The 16816-nt window shown below is 27.2% G+C and overlaps 1 protein-coding gene and 1 long non-coding RNA gene across 2 annotated transcripts in view; one reads left to right on the top strand and one right to left on the bottom strand.

Annotated features, from left to right (window-relative positions):
- Positions 1-2331: 2331 nt before the first annotated feature.
- Positions 2332-14584, bottom strand: LOC106677127 (malonyl-CoA decarboxylase, mitochondrial; the record flags this gene model as incomplete). Its single annotated transcript, XM_014414842.3, is given in 10 exon segments — positions 2332-2641; positions 4101-4206; positions 4285-4482; positions 4695-4839; positions 6659-6768; positions 7699-7894; positions 8833-8988; positions 13520-13669; positions 13812-13940; positions 14018-14584. Coding segments are annotated over 10 exon segments (1644 nt in total). The 3' UTR covers positions 2332-2526.
- LOC136796895 (uncharacterized) overlaps positions 9972-16816 on the top strand; it is a 29131-nt gene continuing 22286 nt past the window's right edge. The window contains exons 1-3 of the long non-coding RNA XR_010844683.1: positions 9972-10609; positions 10744-10816; positions 11484-11582. This is a non-coding gene — a long non-coding RNA (uncharacterized lncRNA). The remainder of the gene's footprint in view (positions 10610-10743; positions 10817-11483; positions 11583-16816) is intronic.

Genomic DNA, 16816 nt, shown 5'->3' with positions numbered 1-16816 from the left:
TATCTCCTGGGAACGTAAAAATTTGTATTCATATTTAATATGTCAAACTTACTTAATACATTATTGCAAGAAGCAAATGTTTTATTAAAAAAAGGTATCAGTTGAAGTCGACGCCGAGTTGGGAATACAAAAACAATATTTAAAAATATGGTCATTGTAAATATAAGCAATAATTGTACTATTTTCAGATAGTTTAAGTTCGAATATTTTTCTTCGAATTGGTACAATAATCAAATCAAAGCTTATACACATATATAAAAATATAAACTTTGTTGTGTAGGGTTAGTACCTGCTCTGACCTTTTCTCTCTTCTCAAGAAATTCATTGATCACCACATTAATTAAGTAGGTTATAAATTAACTAATTATTATACTTAATATTCGTTATTTAATTGAATATTTCAGTACTAATGTTAATTTTGAAGTTGTTTTTAGGGCAATGTAATTAGAATAAGTAAAAAGTTCAAAATCTTAGACATAAAAGAAAATTAAAAACAATGCATTATTCATGAAGTCACTTAACTCATATATTTGCAGTTTAAAAAATGGAAATTTCATAATACAGGTAATTATTTTACCTAAATATATTTCTTTTTAAAAAACAGAAAAATTATTTTATTGATCCAGCTTTTATTTCATATTTAATTTTTTTTTTAATTTCTGCGATATATTTTTATTTTAATCATAAATGATTCCCAAATTTTAAATGGAATTCTTAGTTTCGATTTATATATTAGTGGAGATAACCCAAATCAAACAAATTTTTAATCATAGGAAATCAATTATATTATTTTTTTATATATGTATATATAGTTGACCATAAAAATTGATATATAAGATGGTCAGGGTTGCGGTCAAAAGTGAAACAAAAATAGTTTGAACAGCTGTTCAACCGATTCATTTGAACAGCCCTGATGAAGCCCTGCAAAGTGGGGCGAAACGTCGGAAAATAAATAGTTGTAAACTATTTTTGTTTCACTTTTGACCGCAACCCTGACCATCTTCTTATATATTATTTTTTTGTGTGTGAATTTTCAGAATATTAATAACCTAAATAATAAATCCATTTTATAAAGTCTTAAGTCATAGTTTTTTTTTATAATTTAATGCATATGGTCGAAAAGATTGTCATGCCTGAAAATATTGATCATATAGGAGGATTTGGGGGAAACAGGGTTTTTCTATTATTAGCAATATTGTAGAAATTTGGGAAGCTCTCTCTTGCCCAATAACTGTTCAAGGTAGAAAACACTTGTTGGTCTCAAATCGTTGTGAAATGTCAGCAATCTCTCAAAAATCATAAAAAAATAAATAAATATACCATTCCGAATATTTTGCATCTACTTTTGACTATTTGACTCTGGTACATATACAGTCGTATGATAGCCATGAAATTAATTCTTATATTAATAATTTGACAAATATATTTTTTTAAATTTATTTATTAAATGATAATTGCATCTGTATTTAAATAAAAATACACCCAGTAAATTTCATCTAAGATCATCATGATATGATAGCACTTTGGTAGCAATAACGTTTTTACATTAGGAGGTCTCGAGGCCATCTTCTTTTCAGGCATCTCAGAGAAGTATCAGGAATGTATGGGGAAGCAAGGTTAAAAACTAGTAGGTTTGGGTGGTTAGGGAGTTTATAATGTAAGGAATGATATCTCGTTCGGGCTAGATCAGTAACATGAGGAACATTAAGGTCTTTATGTATGATTTTATTTGTGACAAAGTAAGGATCATTGAGGATTTCACAAAGGATTTTAGATTGGTTACAGGAGGAATTTGAAGGTTTAGTCTTAAAATAATTAGTTTTTTTTTTCATTTCTTTTATTGACACTGTTTTAAATGATAATTCATTATATATATATTATCTAATTCATTATACAATATTTATTATATATTATATAATATCTTCTCCGCTACTAGGTATATTTTTTTGTTCTCTTCTGGATGTTTTTTAAGGTCTGCGTGTGCAAACCTTTGTTCATCTGTTTTATTTGGAATGTAATTAAATTAATTTCTCTCTTGTTTTCAACTAACTCTCAGGTTTGGATTGTCAATTTTTTACTTCTTTTGTTTTTCTTTTTGTTTACTTTTGTCCCCTCTGCTTTTGTGTTGAAAACTACTTTAATAATTTCAGATAGTATTTTATATGCTATAATCTATGATCTGAATCAAATTTAAATATTTCCTTCGGATGATGTTTTTTAATGTACTTCACTTTTTCCTAGTACGTAATCTATTTCATATGATCCACCAATATATTACCCAAAATGTGGGAATCTTAAAAGGAATAATTGTGACACAAAAAAACAAAAACATAATAACAAAAAAGTTTAATTTTTTAACATTAACCTCGTAAAACAAAACAACTCATTCAACAAATAAATAAAAGACTAAATGTCTATTAAAACTGTACATCTAAAATACTGATAGTATAGGATTCAATATGACAATAAGAAGCGATTTCATTGTTGAAATAGAAAATTAAAATATAAGCTTTGATATATTCCATTTTACATTTTTGAAGGAATTCTTTCTCCAGCAAGGTGCTTGATTTCATCTGAAGCGTTGATTTTATGGTTTTCTAAATAGCTTTGTGAATTTCTTTCTGTATCTTCTAGAACATACCTTAAAAATAAAGTTATATTATGTCTAATAACATTTACTCTGTAATATCCATCATATTATGATAAACAAATATTAAAAGTTGTACTTTGAATATGCTCTTGCTAGGCTATATAATATCAAAAACAATTTTTTCAGGTCTCTGAGAGACAAGGAAAAAAATAATATCCAATAAGTTATGTCTATACCTAATACTATATGTCTACACTAATACTTTTAAGGTGATGTTAGCGACATTGGTAAACTGTCCCATGAGTTGTAGTCACAGGGAGCAATATTTCGCCCCCTTCTAACTTAAGCCTGTTACCTTATGTTTGCAAGTTTTATTTCTTTGTACTTCCACAAATGGTTGTTAAATTTTAAATCTCTAGCCAGCTTGTTATAATTTTAATTATTAAAAATAATATTACTTTGGCTTTATTTTTTTCAATCTCGAAATCGCTTAGCTCATCCCTTCTGTCCAAAATCTTAAAAGTTAGAATTTACTAAACTAGTTTCCTTACCACTTTTCTTACACTTAGGGTAGAACAGCACCTTAAGGTTTTTGAAAATAAAGTATTATATATTAGTGAAAATATTCAGACCGAAAAAGGATGAATTAACAGAATAATTTAGGAGGCTAGATTTAGTAGATTTGGATGGAGGGGCGGGCAGATGTGTGTGGAGAGAACAATTGGTGGTATCGGCATCGAACCTCCAGGTTCGCTAAGCCTTTATTATTATGAGCTTTAACTTTAATGGTGTATTAACACCTTGACAGCGGTTGGCGACACATTATTGTCAAGCCGTAGTGGCTTGAGAGCACATATGACAATAAGCTATCTTCAAGGATCTTTTAGTTACTTTTCAAGCTTGCGTTCGGAGTGGTAGGGAGATTTTTCACCCCTCTCTTTCATCTTAAATTATCCTGAACTGTGTTTAGTACTATCCTAGTTCCCACCAGCTACGATTGTTCTGCGTCCTGCCGCCTTTGAGGATTTTTACACTACTTAAAAATTTTTTAATATGAAATTTATTTACTTATGTATTTTTTATTTTACATATTTTCAATAAACGTTTTTGCATATTCAAAAGGTTTTTTTTATTTTTTAATATTATTTCACATTGTCTAAATGTCTTATAGAAAATGTGGTAATATAAAATAACTTTCTTGAGTCCTTTTTTCAGTAAGTCAGTTAAGAAACCCACAAAACTTACATTTATGAGCTGACTGCATGCATAGACTCAATGGCATATGTGAGTGACAACAGTCATCATGACTGCAGGTATTTAAACTTTATTTGGATAAATATTATATTTCATACATTATATAATGCTTATTTAAATTAAAAGAAAAAAAAAATATCAATAAAAAAAATCCTGTTTTAATAGATTTTCCAGGTCATGGTGTTAATGGCCCTCCTTGGGCATGTCACTGTAAATCAATGGTAAAGATATAAGATAAAAAAATAAGCACACTCACCTGTAGTTTACCATCATTCCGCAAGAATTAGACAAACCCCTAGGTGATGTGTCCGCCATCCAGTTCAGTCTCCACATTACAGCGCCATTCTTAAGATGAAAATTAGCTGATAAAATAGATTTTACAGATTAGAAAGTTTTAAATTATTATTTTATAGAAAAGAGAACTATAATAGGATACTTACCGACAGAGTCAAGAGCACCAGACCTCCTCTTTTCCTTATAGAGGTAGTAAGCACAGGAAGACATCAGCAATGGTTCTAGCATTACCACCAAATTATGGTCGTGATACCAAGAGTTGTTCAATAAACTTATTTTCAGTTCTCGCCAATTGCCAAACTCTCCTAGGACATTTTTCCAGCCTTCTGGAACTTCTTTTTCTTCTATTCATAAAAAAAAAATTGTTAAACATAACTATTATTCACAATATACAGTAAATTAAAAAGTAGTGACAACAACACATAGTGAGAGATATTCAACAGTATGCATTAATTTTAGACATTACTTCCATTATTCAAGTATAATTTAAAAATTAAATGCATAATATAGCAAAGTTCTGACAATTTATATTTAATTGTACCACATGAATACTTACCTTTTTCATATAACTTTATCTTTTCCATTAACCATGTTTTAAAGCCAGGTATTGGAGATAGGGTAGACAGCTGGTTAATTTTTGGAAACTCTGCCTGAACTTCCTGAACTACACGCTTTATCAAGTAATTACCCAACTCGATGCCCTAGAAAGAAAATAAATATTGATTACTATCGATGATTCATTTGTAAAATACAGCTGACTCTGGATGATTCAAATTCTAATTGCAAAAATAGGAAAAATTCAATCTCTTATTGCATTTCATTTGTTGAGAGAAGAAAAAAAAGGTATAAATTGGAAAAAAAAATGTTGAGCATCTTCATTCATGTTTACAGAATAAACTATTTACGATTACAACAATAAATATTTATAAAAAGAAAAGGAAGATGGTCCAGGCACGGTCAAAATAACTTAAATTAAAACTTGATAATTACAGGCTTACAAAATGAAGGAAAGCCAAAGAATCAATGATGATCATGATGATGAATCATTGATTGAAAGAATAGTTTCATTCTGTAAGTCCTGATGAAGCTCTACAAGGTGGAATGAAACGTTGGCTCATAATTAATAATTTATAATGAGGTGTAGATAGTTGACCGTAGATTAATGCTTGGAGAAGTTTGTCGGGGGGTGCGGTCAGCAAAGAACAACATAAATAAACAAAACCATATTTATTTATTTTATGCCGACCTTTCGACCTGAGTTTCAGGACTTCATCAGGGCTATAGAACAAAAGAGATAACAACAAACATTTAGAGTAACATACAATTGAAAAGGAATAGTATACAAACAAATTTAGAATTATACAATATATTTTATTAAATCATAAATGATAAAAAATTGATAACTGATAATTGAATAGTACAAAATTTTAATTGATTGATATTTGTGGAATTGTATGGTAGTAGATTGGAAACAGTGACAGATGAAATATAATATCATGTAGATAAAAAGATATGTATAATATAAGATATGCAAGTAGTGACTAAAAAATTGAAAAATTAAATAAATAAATGGAATCTACAAATTTGTAGATTCCATTTATTTATTTAAACTCTATTTTATTTATTTACTTATTTATCTCTTTTGTTCTATAGCCCTGATGAAGACCTGAAACTCAGGTCGAAATGTCGGCATAAAATAAATAAATATGGTTTTGTTTATTTATGTTGTTCTTTGCTGACCGCACCCCCCGACAAACTTCTCCAAGCCTAAATAATTTATGTACTATTTGAGTTATTTTGACCGCACCTATCTTCACATCTCCCTGTTATTAACTACACATGACCAATCAACGATCTTCCTAAGAAAATTTAGTTAAAGTCAAAATTATTCATCCAAGGTTATCCCTATTACTCTTATTTTCTAATCTAATCACCATAAAAATAAAGGTTTCCACCTAAATATCTCTTGATTCCTAGTATCGTTTCTGGAATTTTATAAAAATCTTATATTTTATTACTAAGCCAACATATAAAAGATTAAAAATCATTATACTCAAAATCACTACCATGTCTATAAATATAATTTTTCAAATTCTGCTATTTAACATCAAATTCTCTTAACCTAAACCCATATTTTCAAGTAAGAATATTATTCCCATAACCAATAATGTCCATATGTCTATTTCTATTACTTAAAATATTTTTCTGTTATATCTGTCCGCCTTATGATGGACCGATCCCCATTTTACAAATTATACAACTGTTCATTTAATTTTACTACTCATTGTTGAAGTTGTATAACTTTAATTTACATGTATTCTCCAGCTCATACTGTATTATTTTTTCAATATAGTATAAGAAGGAAAAAAAATAAAATTCAAGTTTTAATCCCAGCATTTTAATTTGTACTTCATTATTTTTTTTCAACTCCATGAAAGATGATTTTTAAGAAAAACATTGCTAGTTGAAGAATGGCTATCCAAAATAAAATATTTTACTAAATTAGAAATATAAGATTACCTGCAAACCTCTTTGTGTTGATGAAATGGAATAGAAAATTGCAGCAGTTACTAAATTTGGATCTTCTTCTTGACTTGCAGCCATTAAGGAATCTTTGGTACTCGCATCAACTGAAATCAAAATAATATATCTTATTTCACTAGATAGTTTTCTTCTTTTGAGATGAATAAGTCATAATAAATAAAACTAAATTCTCTTATGTTTTCAAGCTTAATATTTATGGTAATAGTAAAATAATCTCTAATAAGCATCTTTCTTTTAATGGGGTAGATAATCATAAGAAAAAGAATTAGTTAATGTTTAATATAAAAGGAGACAGAGTTAAACGACTGCATTATGACTGCAGCTTTGCCAGTTCGAGTCCAGCCTGAGAGGGTTGGCTATGGTGGTCCCATGAAATAAAAACCTGACTCCCCACCATAGTTATAATAGGTTGGTTACCACTAGATAACATCCCCAGTTTGTCAAAATGAGCAGGAAGAGGGTAAAAAAAAAAAAATACTAACTCCTCCTAATATAAATTCTGAGATATAACAAAATAAGGAGCAAGTAAATTGGTCTTGTTGTTAGGTGCCAAAAATAAAGTTCTTAAAAATTAAAATGAAAAAAGAAATGATGATAATGATAGTAACAATATTTTTAGAGAAAAGAGAACTTGAAGCTAGTGAGTACAGTTTGATTCTCAAAAACTGTCGCTCTACCCTTAAGCGAGAAGGTATCTCTAGGAATTAAATCTCAAAATTGCAAGAAAATCTCGGCCTTTGAGATAACTCTTAAAAATATAAATCCAATTTTCGGTCAAAAGCAAAAAATTAAAAAATATTTTTTTTTCTTTTTATACCCATATATCTCATTAGAGTAATACATTGCTATCACAGATTGATATCCTGCCAAAAGCAAAAAGTCTAAATTATTTTTTCTTTTTAAATCCATCTAATGCCTCATTTGAATAATTCTTAACACATTGCTATCGCAGATTGATATTTTGGCCAAAATCACATACAAGAAACAATATTTAAATAATATCTGGCCTTGCTAACTTGACATGCGATGGGCTGCAGTGACGATGCCTTTCATACTAGATGATATCTCATTCGACAGTGCGGTGTGTAGCACTACGATAGGTTCTGTGGGCATGCTACTATGAGTGTAGACGAAGCAGCGCCTATAAGCCCCCACTCTTCTTTTCAAGTCGGCCCAGCTTCTCACGGGGTGCACTGCCTCGTACTCAGAGATCTACGGGCATAAATGAGAGTTAGTCTCATAAGAATTCCTGAAGTGTGAGATACGGTCTGATTTAATTTGGGCACCAATATTTATAATGTTTAATTATTCATGATCATATATGTGCATAATTGTAACTTAATTCATCTAACAGATTTAGTTGGTTGTACATTTAATATAAACAATCAGTAGTAATCCTAAAACATAAATTCCAAAGGTTTTTGTTTGATAAAACTTCATTCTTTTCCTTTTCAGGAATTTTTACCCTTTATTTTACTCCTTTATTCTTAATATTATCTGAACAATGTTACAGGCTCTTATGCCCATTATCAAGTTCTTACTATTAATTTGTGGACATATGTTATCTTAATTTATTTTTTTATTTCATTTTTTATATATTTTAAACTCAATATAAGTCTTATATTTTAAATTCTTATTCTTTTTCTTTTTCATTAATTCTGTTTTCCAAAAACACTTTGTCTTTTAAATTTTACATTGTACTTTTATTTTTTTCCCAAAAAAAGACAAAACATTTTTAGAAAACATCACAAATGAAAAAATAAAATAAAAATAATAAAGCTTTAAAAAATAGGACTTACATTCAGTTTGGAATATATAAAAAATTGTTTCAATTAAGATGGCATATGTTAATAAATTAATAATAAGAACTTGATAAAGAACATGAGTCTGAAATGTGTTAATTGATAAAAAAATATATATACGAATTAAACTAACATAGTTTCTTTCTTTAAAAAATTTCTTTGAATTTGTAAAATTAAAAATTAAACCAACATTGTGTAATCTTTTATTTTACAAATTCAAAGAATGTTTTTTTATGGGAAGTATAGAAAGAAATACAAATAAAGGCAATTTGTATTATTAAATTACAAATTTTTATCACAAATTATATAAAATGAATTCAAAGATAGATATTATATACTTTTACATACCTTCTGCAACATTTCACAAGGTGATTTCCAAGTTACTCGTTCCAGTTTCAAAAATCCAACCGAGAACCATAAGGAAAGAAGCTCCCTTAGAGTCGTGTTTAATTGCTGGATCGGTATGAATGCCTCTGACTTTGAATCTAATGAAGCTAATAGGTCCTAAAATAGAAAACAATATTTAATAAAAATATTTGAATAGATAGAAAATTAAATAAATGAATAAGTTTTTTACAATATACATTTATTGCAGTAACAAAATAAAATAAAAACAATTTTTGACCAATCATGAATGTGATAATATTACAACAGATATAAAAATGTAATTACTGTTAAGAGTAAGATATAATAATAATCATTGTTCAAAAAACTTATTTTTAAAATAATCTTTAACATTGTACAACGAAAAAGATATTTTAATATTATTTTTTTGAACAATTATTATTATTAAATCTTACTCTTAACAATAATTACATTTTTATATCTGTTGAAATATTATCACGTTCATGACTGGCCAGGTTGATTTTAAACTTTTTCTCTTACATCATACAAAAAAAAAAAAAAAGGCCAGTCTTGGACAGAAAACAAAAATAAAATAGAAATTCATGTACCTTTTCTCACTGAAATTAGCATTAATCGAGAGTGGCATCTCAAAGAGAATAGATAATGTTGAGAAGTTATTAAAGCAAATTTATAATAACACGATTCTATGTAATAGAAAAGTGATTCCCTAATGAAATTATAAATTATCAGAAATATGATTTAATGAATTATAAAAATGTTAAAAATGAAAAATGATTTGCATTAATATGTAATCAACTAATATCAATTTATATAATTGCTTGTTGTCTCAATTATTATAATTTTTTCAGAAAAATATTCTCCTAAAAAAATTCATAATGTAGATATTTCTATTTTATAATTTTGATTTAGAAAATGAATTCGGAAAATGGACCATTAGCCAAATATTTAAAACTAGGTAAATTCAATAGGTTAAATATTAGCCTTAACATTTATCAATAAAATAAATAAGTACATTTTGAAATGAGGCATAAAAGATTCAATTATTTTTTCTTTTGACTCTGAAAAGGAAACAGTTTTTAAATTCGATCTAACAAAGTTTTAAATTTATTTCTTTTTTTTTTTTTAAACAATGATTTTTACTGCAGACTCTTCTCCCAGAGAACTTTTCAATTAATAATTATTAATTTAAAATATGAACATATTTAAAAAAAATAAAGGTCTAAGCATAGTTAAAATATTAATAAGAAACAGAAAGTAATAAATAGCTTAAAACTAAGAGTTTCTGTTTTTTAAAATTTGTTTTTAATTTTATTTTATATTTACAATTTCCTTATATTGGAAATAAGTAAGGCTATGAAAAATCAACTATCAGCAATAGAATCCATCTTGTAAATGTAAGTAATCATCAATTATATAGAAAGCAATGCAGTCAAACACATTTCTATTGATAATATTTCTGAAATTTATTCTTTTTTTTCTTTGGCTATTTTATTATGTGAAGTTATTTATGTTTAGGAGGATGCATTTAGTGTAAATATTTATATCATTCCTAAAAAATCTGACTTGCCTCGAAGCCAGCCATATTGTCCTTGACGTTTATTCAACATAGCTGATTCCTTCGCAGTTTGTTTTTCTAGCTTAAATGTCTGATGGAATGTTTGTCAATATTTTTCAATCTTAAATGGTTTCATACTATTTTGTATCTAGAAACATCAATTGATTGAAAACATCCAAAAGAAAAAAAAGAAGATTTTTAAAGGTAACAGAAAATGCTCCAATTCTCTTATTTTTCTTCTTTTATAACCTTATTTTTTCAAACTTTATTGATTTATTTTAAATATACCAATAGTATGCTATTCAAGGTTATTTATTATAGTTTTATTTTTCAATTAGGGCGTCCATCCATGATTTACTTCAATTTTATTTGATTGGAAAGTTGCTGATTTTAATAATCCAGTACAATGAGGTAATAGTTTTCTGTTTAAACTTTAATAATTATACAAGAAGTTAGTTAGAGAGTTTCGTCAACAAAGAAAACACAATATATGTAAACTTATTTATAACCTATGCCGGTTTTTTGGCTGTTGTTGCAAATCTCTACCAGGGTTAAGAAAATCAATATTCAATAATAAAGGCAAAGAAACAACGAATTAAAATAAGAAAATTGACAATAAACTTCAACCAATTTCTTGAATTAAATCTAAGGCCAATAAAATCTCCATCATTATAATAATTTTTCCCAGGCTTCCCACTTTGAGAAAATAAGGGGTAAAATGAAATATATAGGAAATCATAATTAATATAACATCATGTTTATGGCACTACATTCACTGCACTAATTTTAGTTAGTTAATTTTAGGAAACATTTATTAAAGTAGATGAATCAAAAGATTACAGTTAAATCGGCTTTATAAACAATTGACAAAAATATTAATTTATTATGCCATTTATAACATTATTTAGTAGTTTATGGGATTTACAACCATAAAAAATGTGGATTATTATTATCAATATTATTATTGTATTTAAATCATGTTTTTTATTATATTTATTAATGTTTGTTTAATTATTGTTTGCTTTAATCTGTTTCTAATGGTTTTTTAACAAAATATTATGTTTTGTATTTTTTCCAGTGGTTAAAAACGTTCTTTGGCTGCAGTCACTTATTCACTTCGAAGAGTATTAAAAGAGAAAGATCGACCAGTATTCATGAAGAGCAAAATATCTTGAAGGTATGATCAGTTTTTAAGACTATTTTTAAAGGGATATGGAGGAGCTAAAAGAAATTATGACTTATTTTATGAACAGCAAAGTTGTGTTGTAGCTAGAACACAACCAAAACTGAAAAATTAGTCAGTGGCTGTTATCGGCATGGTATTAGCTGAAACACTTGGAGAGGAGTATGGGGAACAGAATTCTCAAAAAGGGTCAAAAATTATTTTACAAAAATTATCATAGTATTTCCATATATTAATGAGCACTTAATGTTTTTTAAAAACATCACATTATCAACTAGAGCAGAATTATTAATCAAGACTCCTGAATAGATTATAATCAGAAAAATTAGCGTAGTGCTGCTTTGCCTTTCTTAAATATTATGTAAAAACTGCACTAAAAAGCATACATAAAGTATTGTTTATCTGTTGTGCCTGTGTAAAGATCTTAACACATAAGGCGTTCCTATGAAATTCTGAAAATTATTTAGAATTACACTTAATGGTACTGAATATTAGAATAAGGGTGAACTTTAGAACATCTCCAAGGAATTTGAAATAGGGAGACTGAGAGTGTTAAGGTGTCACCTCATCAACCCGATTCAAATCCAACCTATACAGGTCAAAATTTATTCTTGGGGACCAAGGAAATAAAATTTTCCTCTGGTTAGAATAGGTCGATTATCTCTAAGATAATCTATCTTCTGGACAGATTTAGAGTACAATAGGACATTAGGGCCAATTATAGCCCTTGATGCAGAGTTGATGAGTCAGTCTTAGCAACCTCAGAACTGCAGCAATGCCAGTTCGAATCCAGTCAGAGGCGGTTGACTTTTATTTCATGGCAATCCGATAGAATAAAAACTTGATCCTTCCACCATAGTCAAAACAGGTTGGTTATCTCTGGATAACCCCTTGATATTTCTATTTTCAAATCTTGTACATTTTTGGAAAACTCCATATTGGTAGTAGGGAAGGTTCAATATGTGATGCAGTAATGGGATACTGATAGAGTGAGCGTTAGTTGGGCTTACCTTGTAATTCATAAAAACATGGATATGTTTACTACCAGAGCAAACAATATTCTCAGTTTGGTTTTTGGACCACAAGATGGTGATAGTATAGTGGTGATTGTCACATAGTGTTCTCATACCAATGTGTAAGTAGAATTCTATTAAGCAAACCTGACAAAAACCAAAGTTAAGTATGAACTACACTCACTGGAAGATTTAGAGAGCAACCATAAACAATTGAGGGTCAGAAACATAGTTTAATGAAGGACCATAATCTTAATCGTGATGTTTAATAACCTTATAAGAGTTTTGGGAGATAATCCAGAAGGGGAATAATCAGTAAAATCAAGGCGCTATCAATTTGAGACCACATTAGGCTATGGAGTAAGACATATACATTATAATATCACATAAAAATGATGAAGATATATGACGAACTAAACTTTCATTGTTTATGAGGTACTAGTATACAAAAATAGCTCCAGTAGTAGGTAATTCAAATTTCTACTTATATTATTATTATCGTTACAGCTTTAATTAGATAAAAACTGTTGATTTCTGCTTGCCTAAAAGGATGAACAAAGCCTCCAACTAGTCCTTTTCAGAGGTCAGGCCTACACTAATAGCATTCTGTATAAATAGGTCTTGAAGTTCTCAACATTGGAGCTGGTTTTGTACACTAGTACTATTTATAGTTATTTAATATATAAATATACAAATGAATTCACTAAATTTGAAACATAAATGTTTAATAATGGACAATGAAGTCCAAAACATCATGCCACAGTAAAAGAAATAGTTGGCATGATAAGTTTTAAGATTTAATTATTAAAACTTCCTTGAAAATATAACAATAATATAAAATTGAAATAACTCAAATCATGGTGACTAATCAAATCTAAACTTCATTTATTTTTAAAAAGGTTAAATATTTGTACATGCCAAAACATCAGTCCTCATATCCACTAAGAATTTCACTCCATTTTCTAAACGTCCAATATGTTTAAATAACCATGAATACTGTGGATTTAACACACTTTTTAATTGTTCTTCAGCTTTGAGTGAGATAGCAGTTCCTGGTTTGAAATCTTTCTGAAACAAATAACAGGTTTTGTAAAACCCTAACTTATTATGATTTAGATTGTAATATTTTATGAAATAAAGTATCAGTTTCCTGACTTTAGCTTTTATGTGTAAATACAAGTACAAAAAAGTTGAAAATATGAGTACTTACAAAGTGGTTCATTGCTTTATGAATACGATCATGATCCACAGAATGATCCATAGCCAAAATTTTCAGAAAAGTCTCTTTTTGAGGCTTAGTCATAAGTTTGTAAGTACATACTAAGTCTTTAACATAATTCTGAAATATTGATACAAATAAATTATTAATAAAAACAAAGATATTAAGAAATTATAAAAAAAAAAAAACTGACTTACCTCAACAATCCAACTTGTTACGTTTTTTTCCTGATACGCTAAGATTTTCTTCAATAACAGTACTAACCTTTGCTCATCTTCAATTGTACTTTGTCTTCTTAAAAGTGGAGGAACCTCAAAATATTCATCTGGACTAAATGATTTAGATTCAAGACAATCAAAAGTAGACGGAGCACAGTAAGAATCCTCTCCAGAATCAACCATTGCAGTTTTTTTTATAGAACGAGAATGATAGACCTGAGGAAGTTTGATGTTCTTAAAATGGAATGGGCTCCAAGAGGAGGACCCTCTCATAATTCGCAATGGGCTTAAAAAAATAACATTTAGTCTCCCAGCCATGATCTTTCATAGTCATACTACTTGACTACAAATGGCCTCCTTATCAGCTTGTAAATTAAAAATTTAAATGAAGTGACTCTTAGAGAGGGGAGATCAAAAGTTGCTATCAATGTTGCTCATATATGCATACAAAATATTTATACTGACATTCTCTGTGATTAGACTGGAGGAAGGTTAATTTTTGGTTCTATACTAGGTTATATTTGTTAGTTTTTTTCCTCACAATTTGGCTCTGCAAAGATCAATAAAAGTAGATTGTTTCAATGATAGCAATACATAACTAATAAGAAAAATATTGATTTAAATTCAAGGACATTTCCAATTTCTTTTGTAATGAAGTTAACTTATCTATTTGAAATTTCATTTATTTATATTGGTATATTATTGTATATTTATTCATTTTAATTATTATTTTGATTTGAAAACTATGGCTGAAGTAGGAAATACCTATATATATATGTATATTTTTATTCAAGTATAAGTATATTATATATTAATTTAATTCAAGAATATCAATATAAGTAAAATGAAATCATTGCCAATATAACTTCCTTAATTATTATCATTATTAATCTAAAATAATATACTCTATGACCTTTCATTGAAATAATAATTGCCTTAGGGTCAAAAACTTTGAATAAAGATACAATGTTTTTAATACATGTATTTATTCTCTTCTCGGACGTTTCAATGATACTATATTATTATATAGTTTTTTTTTTGTTGCAATCAATAGAGAAAAAATTAATAAATAAAAGAATATTTAAAAAAAAATTATTTAAATACTTAATATTTTAAAATTATCAGCAAATAATAAATTTTTATTACTTACATGTTTAATTTAATTTAATATCAATTATAGTTACTCATATATACATTTTTTTCCCCACTTTTTTCATAGCTTTAATTTAAAATAATTTTCATTTTGTCCATATATTTAATTACTAGATTTTCATATGTATTTTTTTTTCTTTCCTTTTACCTAATTTTAATATTACTTTTTCTCATACAGCCTCTATCTTCTTAAAATACTTTGACTATATTTTATTTTCAATACTATTTATGTATTTATATTATTCATTTTTCTTATTTTCCAATCATTCTGTAATTCATTTTCTATCACTATGGTTGTTATCATATTTTTTGTTCTTAACGCTGATGAAGGCTTGAAATTCTGGCCGTAACGTTGGTACTAATAAATAAGTTTTTATTTATTTGTGTTCTTCACTGACTGCTTCTTCCAGCTTCTCCTCACTTATATAATATATTAATTTGGATTTAAAATTATGAACAATTACATTCAAAGAATATATCCCTTCACTTTAGAATTCATAATATGTTTAGATTCAGGAATTCTTTTATTTCCTTCTTTATTTGTTGGTAACATCTATTTCATATTTTTAAATTATTGTTTTTAAGCAATTCTACCATTAATTTTAATTGACAAATGGGGCACAGAGGTGCAAAATAGTATAGATTCAAATTATAAAATTCTAAATTAAAGGTACCTAAAAATATAGATAATTCAGGAGATTGTTTTATTAAAACAATTATTATTGAGTCAGTAGTTTTAAAACTAATAATGACACTGAAATAAAAATCAGAAATATATTCATATTGTTAAACCATTCATGATACCAAACTAAAAAAAAATTAAATAAATAACTTTAATTTATCTCATTTTGCTTGAGAAATCTGAAAAAAAAAAATCATTAACCAGGAAAAAAATGTCGTGACAATTAACATATTTATTTATTTAACATTAATATTAAATAATATTCTTCACTATTTAATCTTGAGTTAATAGTATAAAATATTGTCATTTATTTGTTTTGTTTTTTTAGGAAAAAACCATTAATAATTCTCGGTTCTTTTAATCTGTATTTTAAAAGTCAACAATAATTCCTATCGACAAATGGATGAATTAACGATTGAAAATAGATCATCTTATATCCTAAATGGATGATTTTTTTTTTAAAAATTGTTAAATGAGTAAATCTAAATAATTGGAAACTAAATCTATTACTATCAAAAATTATATTGATGATATACTCATAATAATAAAAAAAATTAATATAAATAAAATAAAAATTTACTATCGGAAAACCAAATAATAACGTAATTAGGTATTTAGATATCAACAGAGTATTCAATAATAACGAGATCGAAACCTTTTGGACTGAAAAAGACAATTGCAAAAACATAATATTAAATCATTCTTGGGATCAAATTTTAAATACTTTAAAGAATTTAATCCAATCTATTAAACTAACAGATAAGAGTTATTTAAAGAATACCAAAGATACAATATTTAAAATATTGATGAATATCTATCTACCCTGAATGATAACTATTTACAGTTTAATTGCTTAAATAATATAAGAAAAATAATAATATAGTAAAAAAGCCAAAATTTTTAACAATGATAAAAATGGCTTAGTCTTACATTATTTTAAAATA

Source organism: Halyomorpha halys, unplaced genomic scaffold, assembly GCF_000696795.3.
Source record: "Halyomorpha halys isolate HHAL.00 unplaced genomic scaffold, Hhal_1.1 Scaffold88.1, whole genome shotgun sequence".
In the NCBI taxonomy this organism is placed as follows: Eukaryota; Metazoa; Arthropoda; class Insecta; order Hemiptera; family Pentatomidae; genus Halyomorpha; species Halyomorpha halys.
This window is presented reverse-complemented; position numbering and strand designations above follow the sequence as displayed.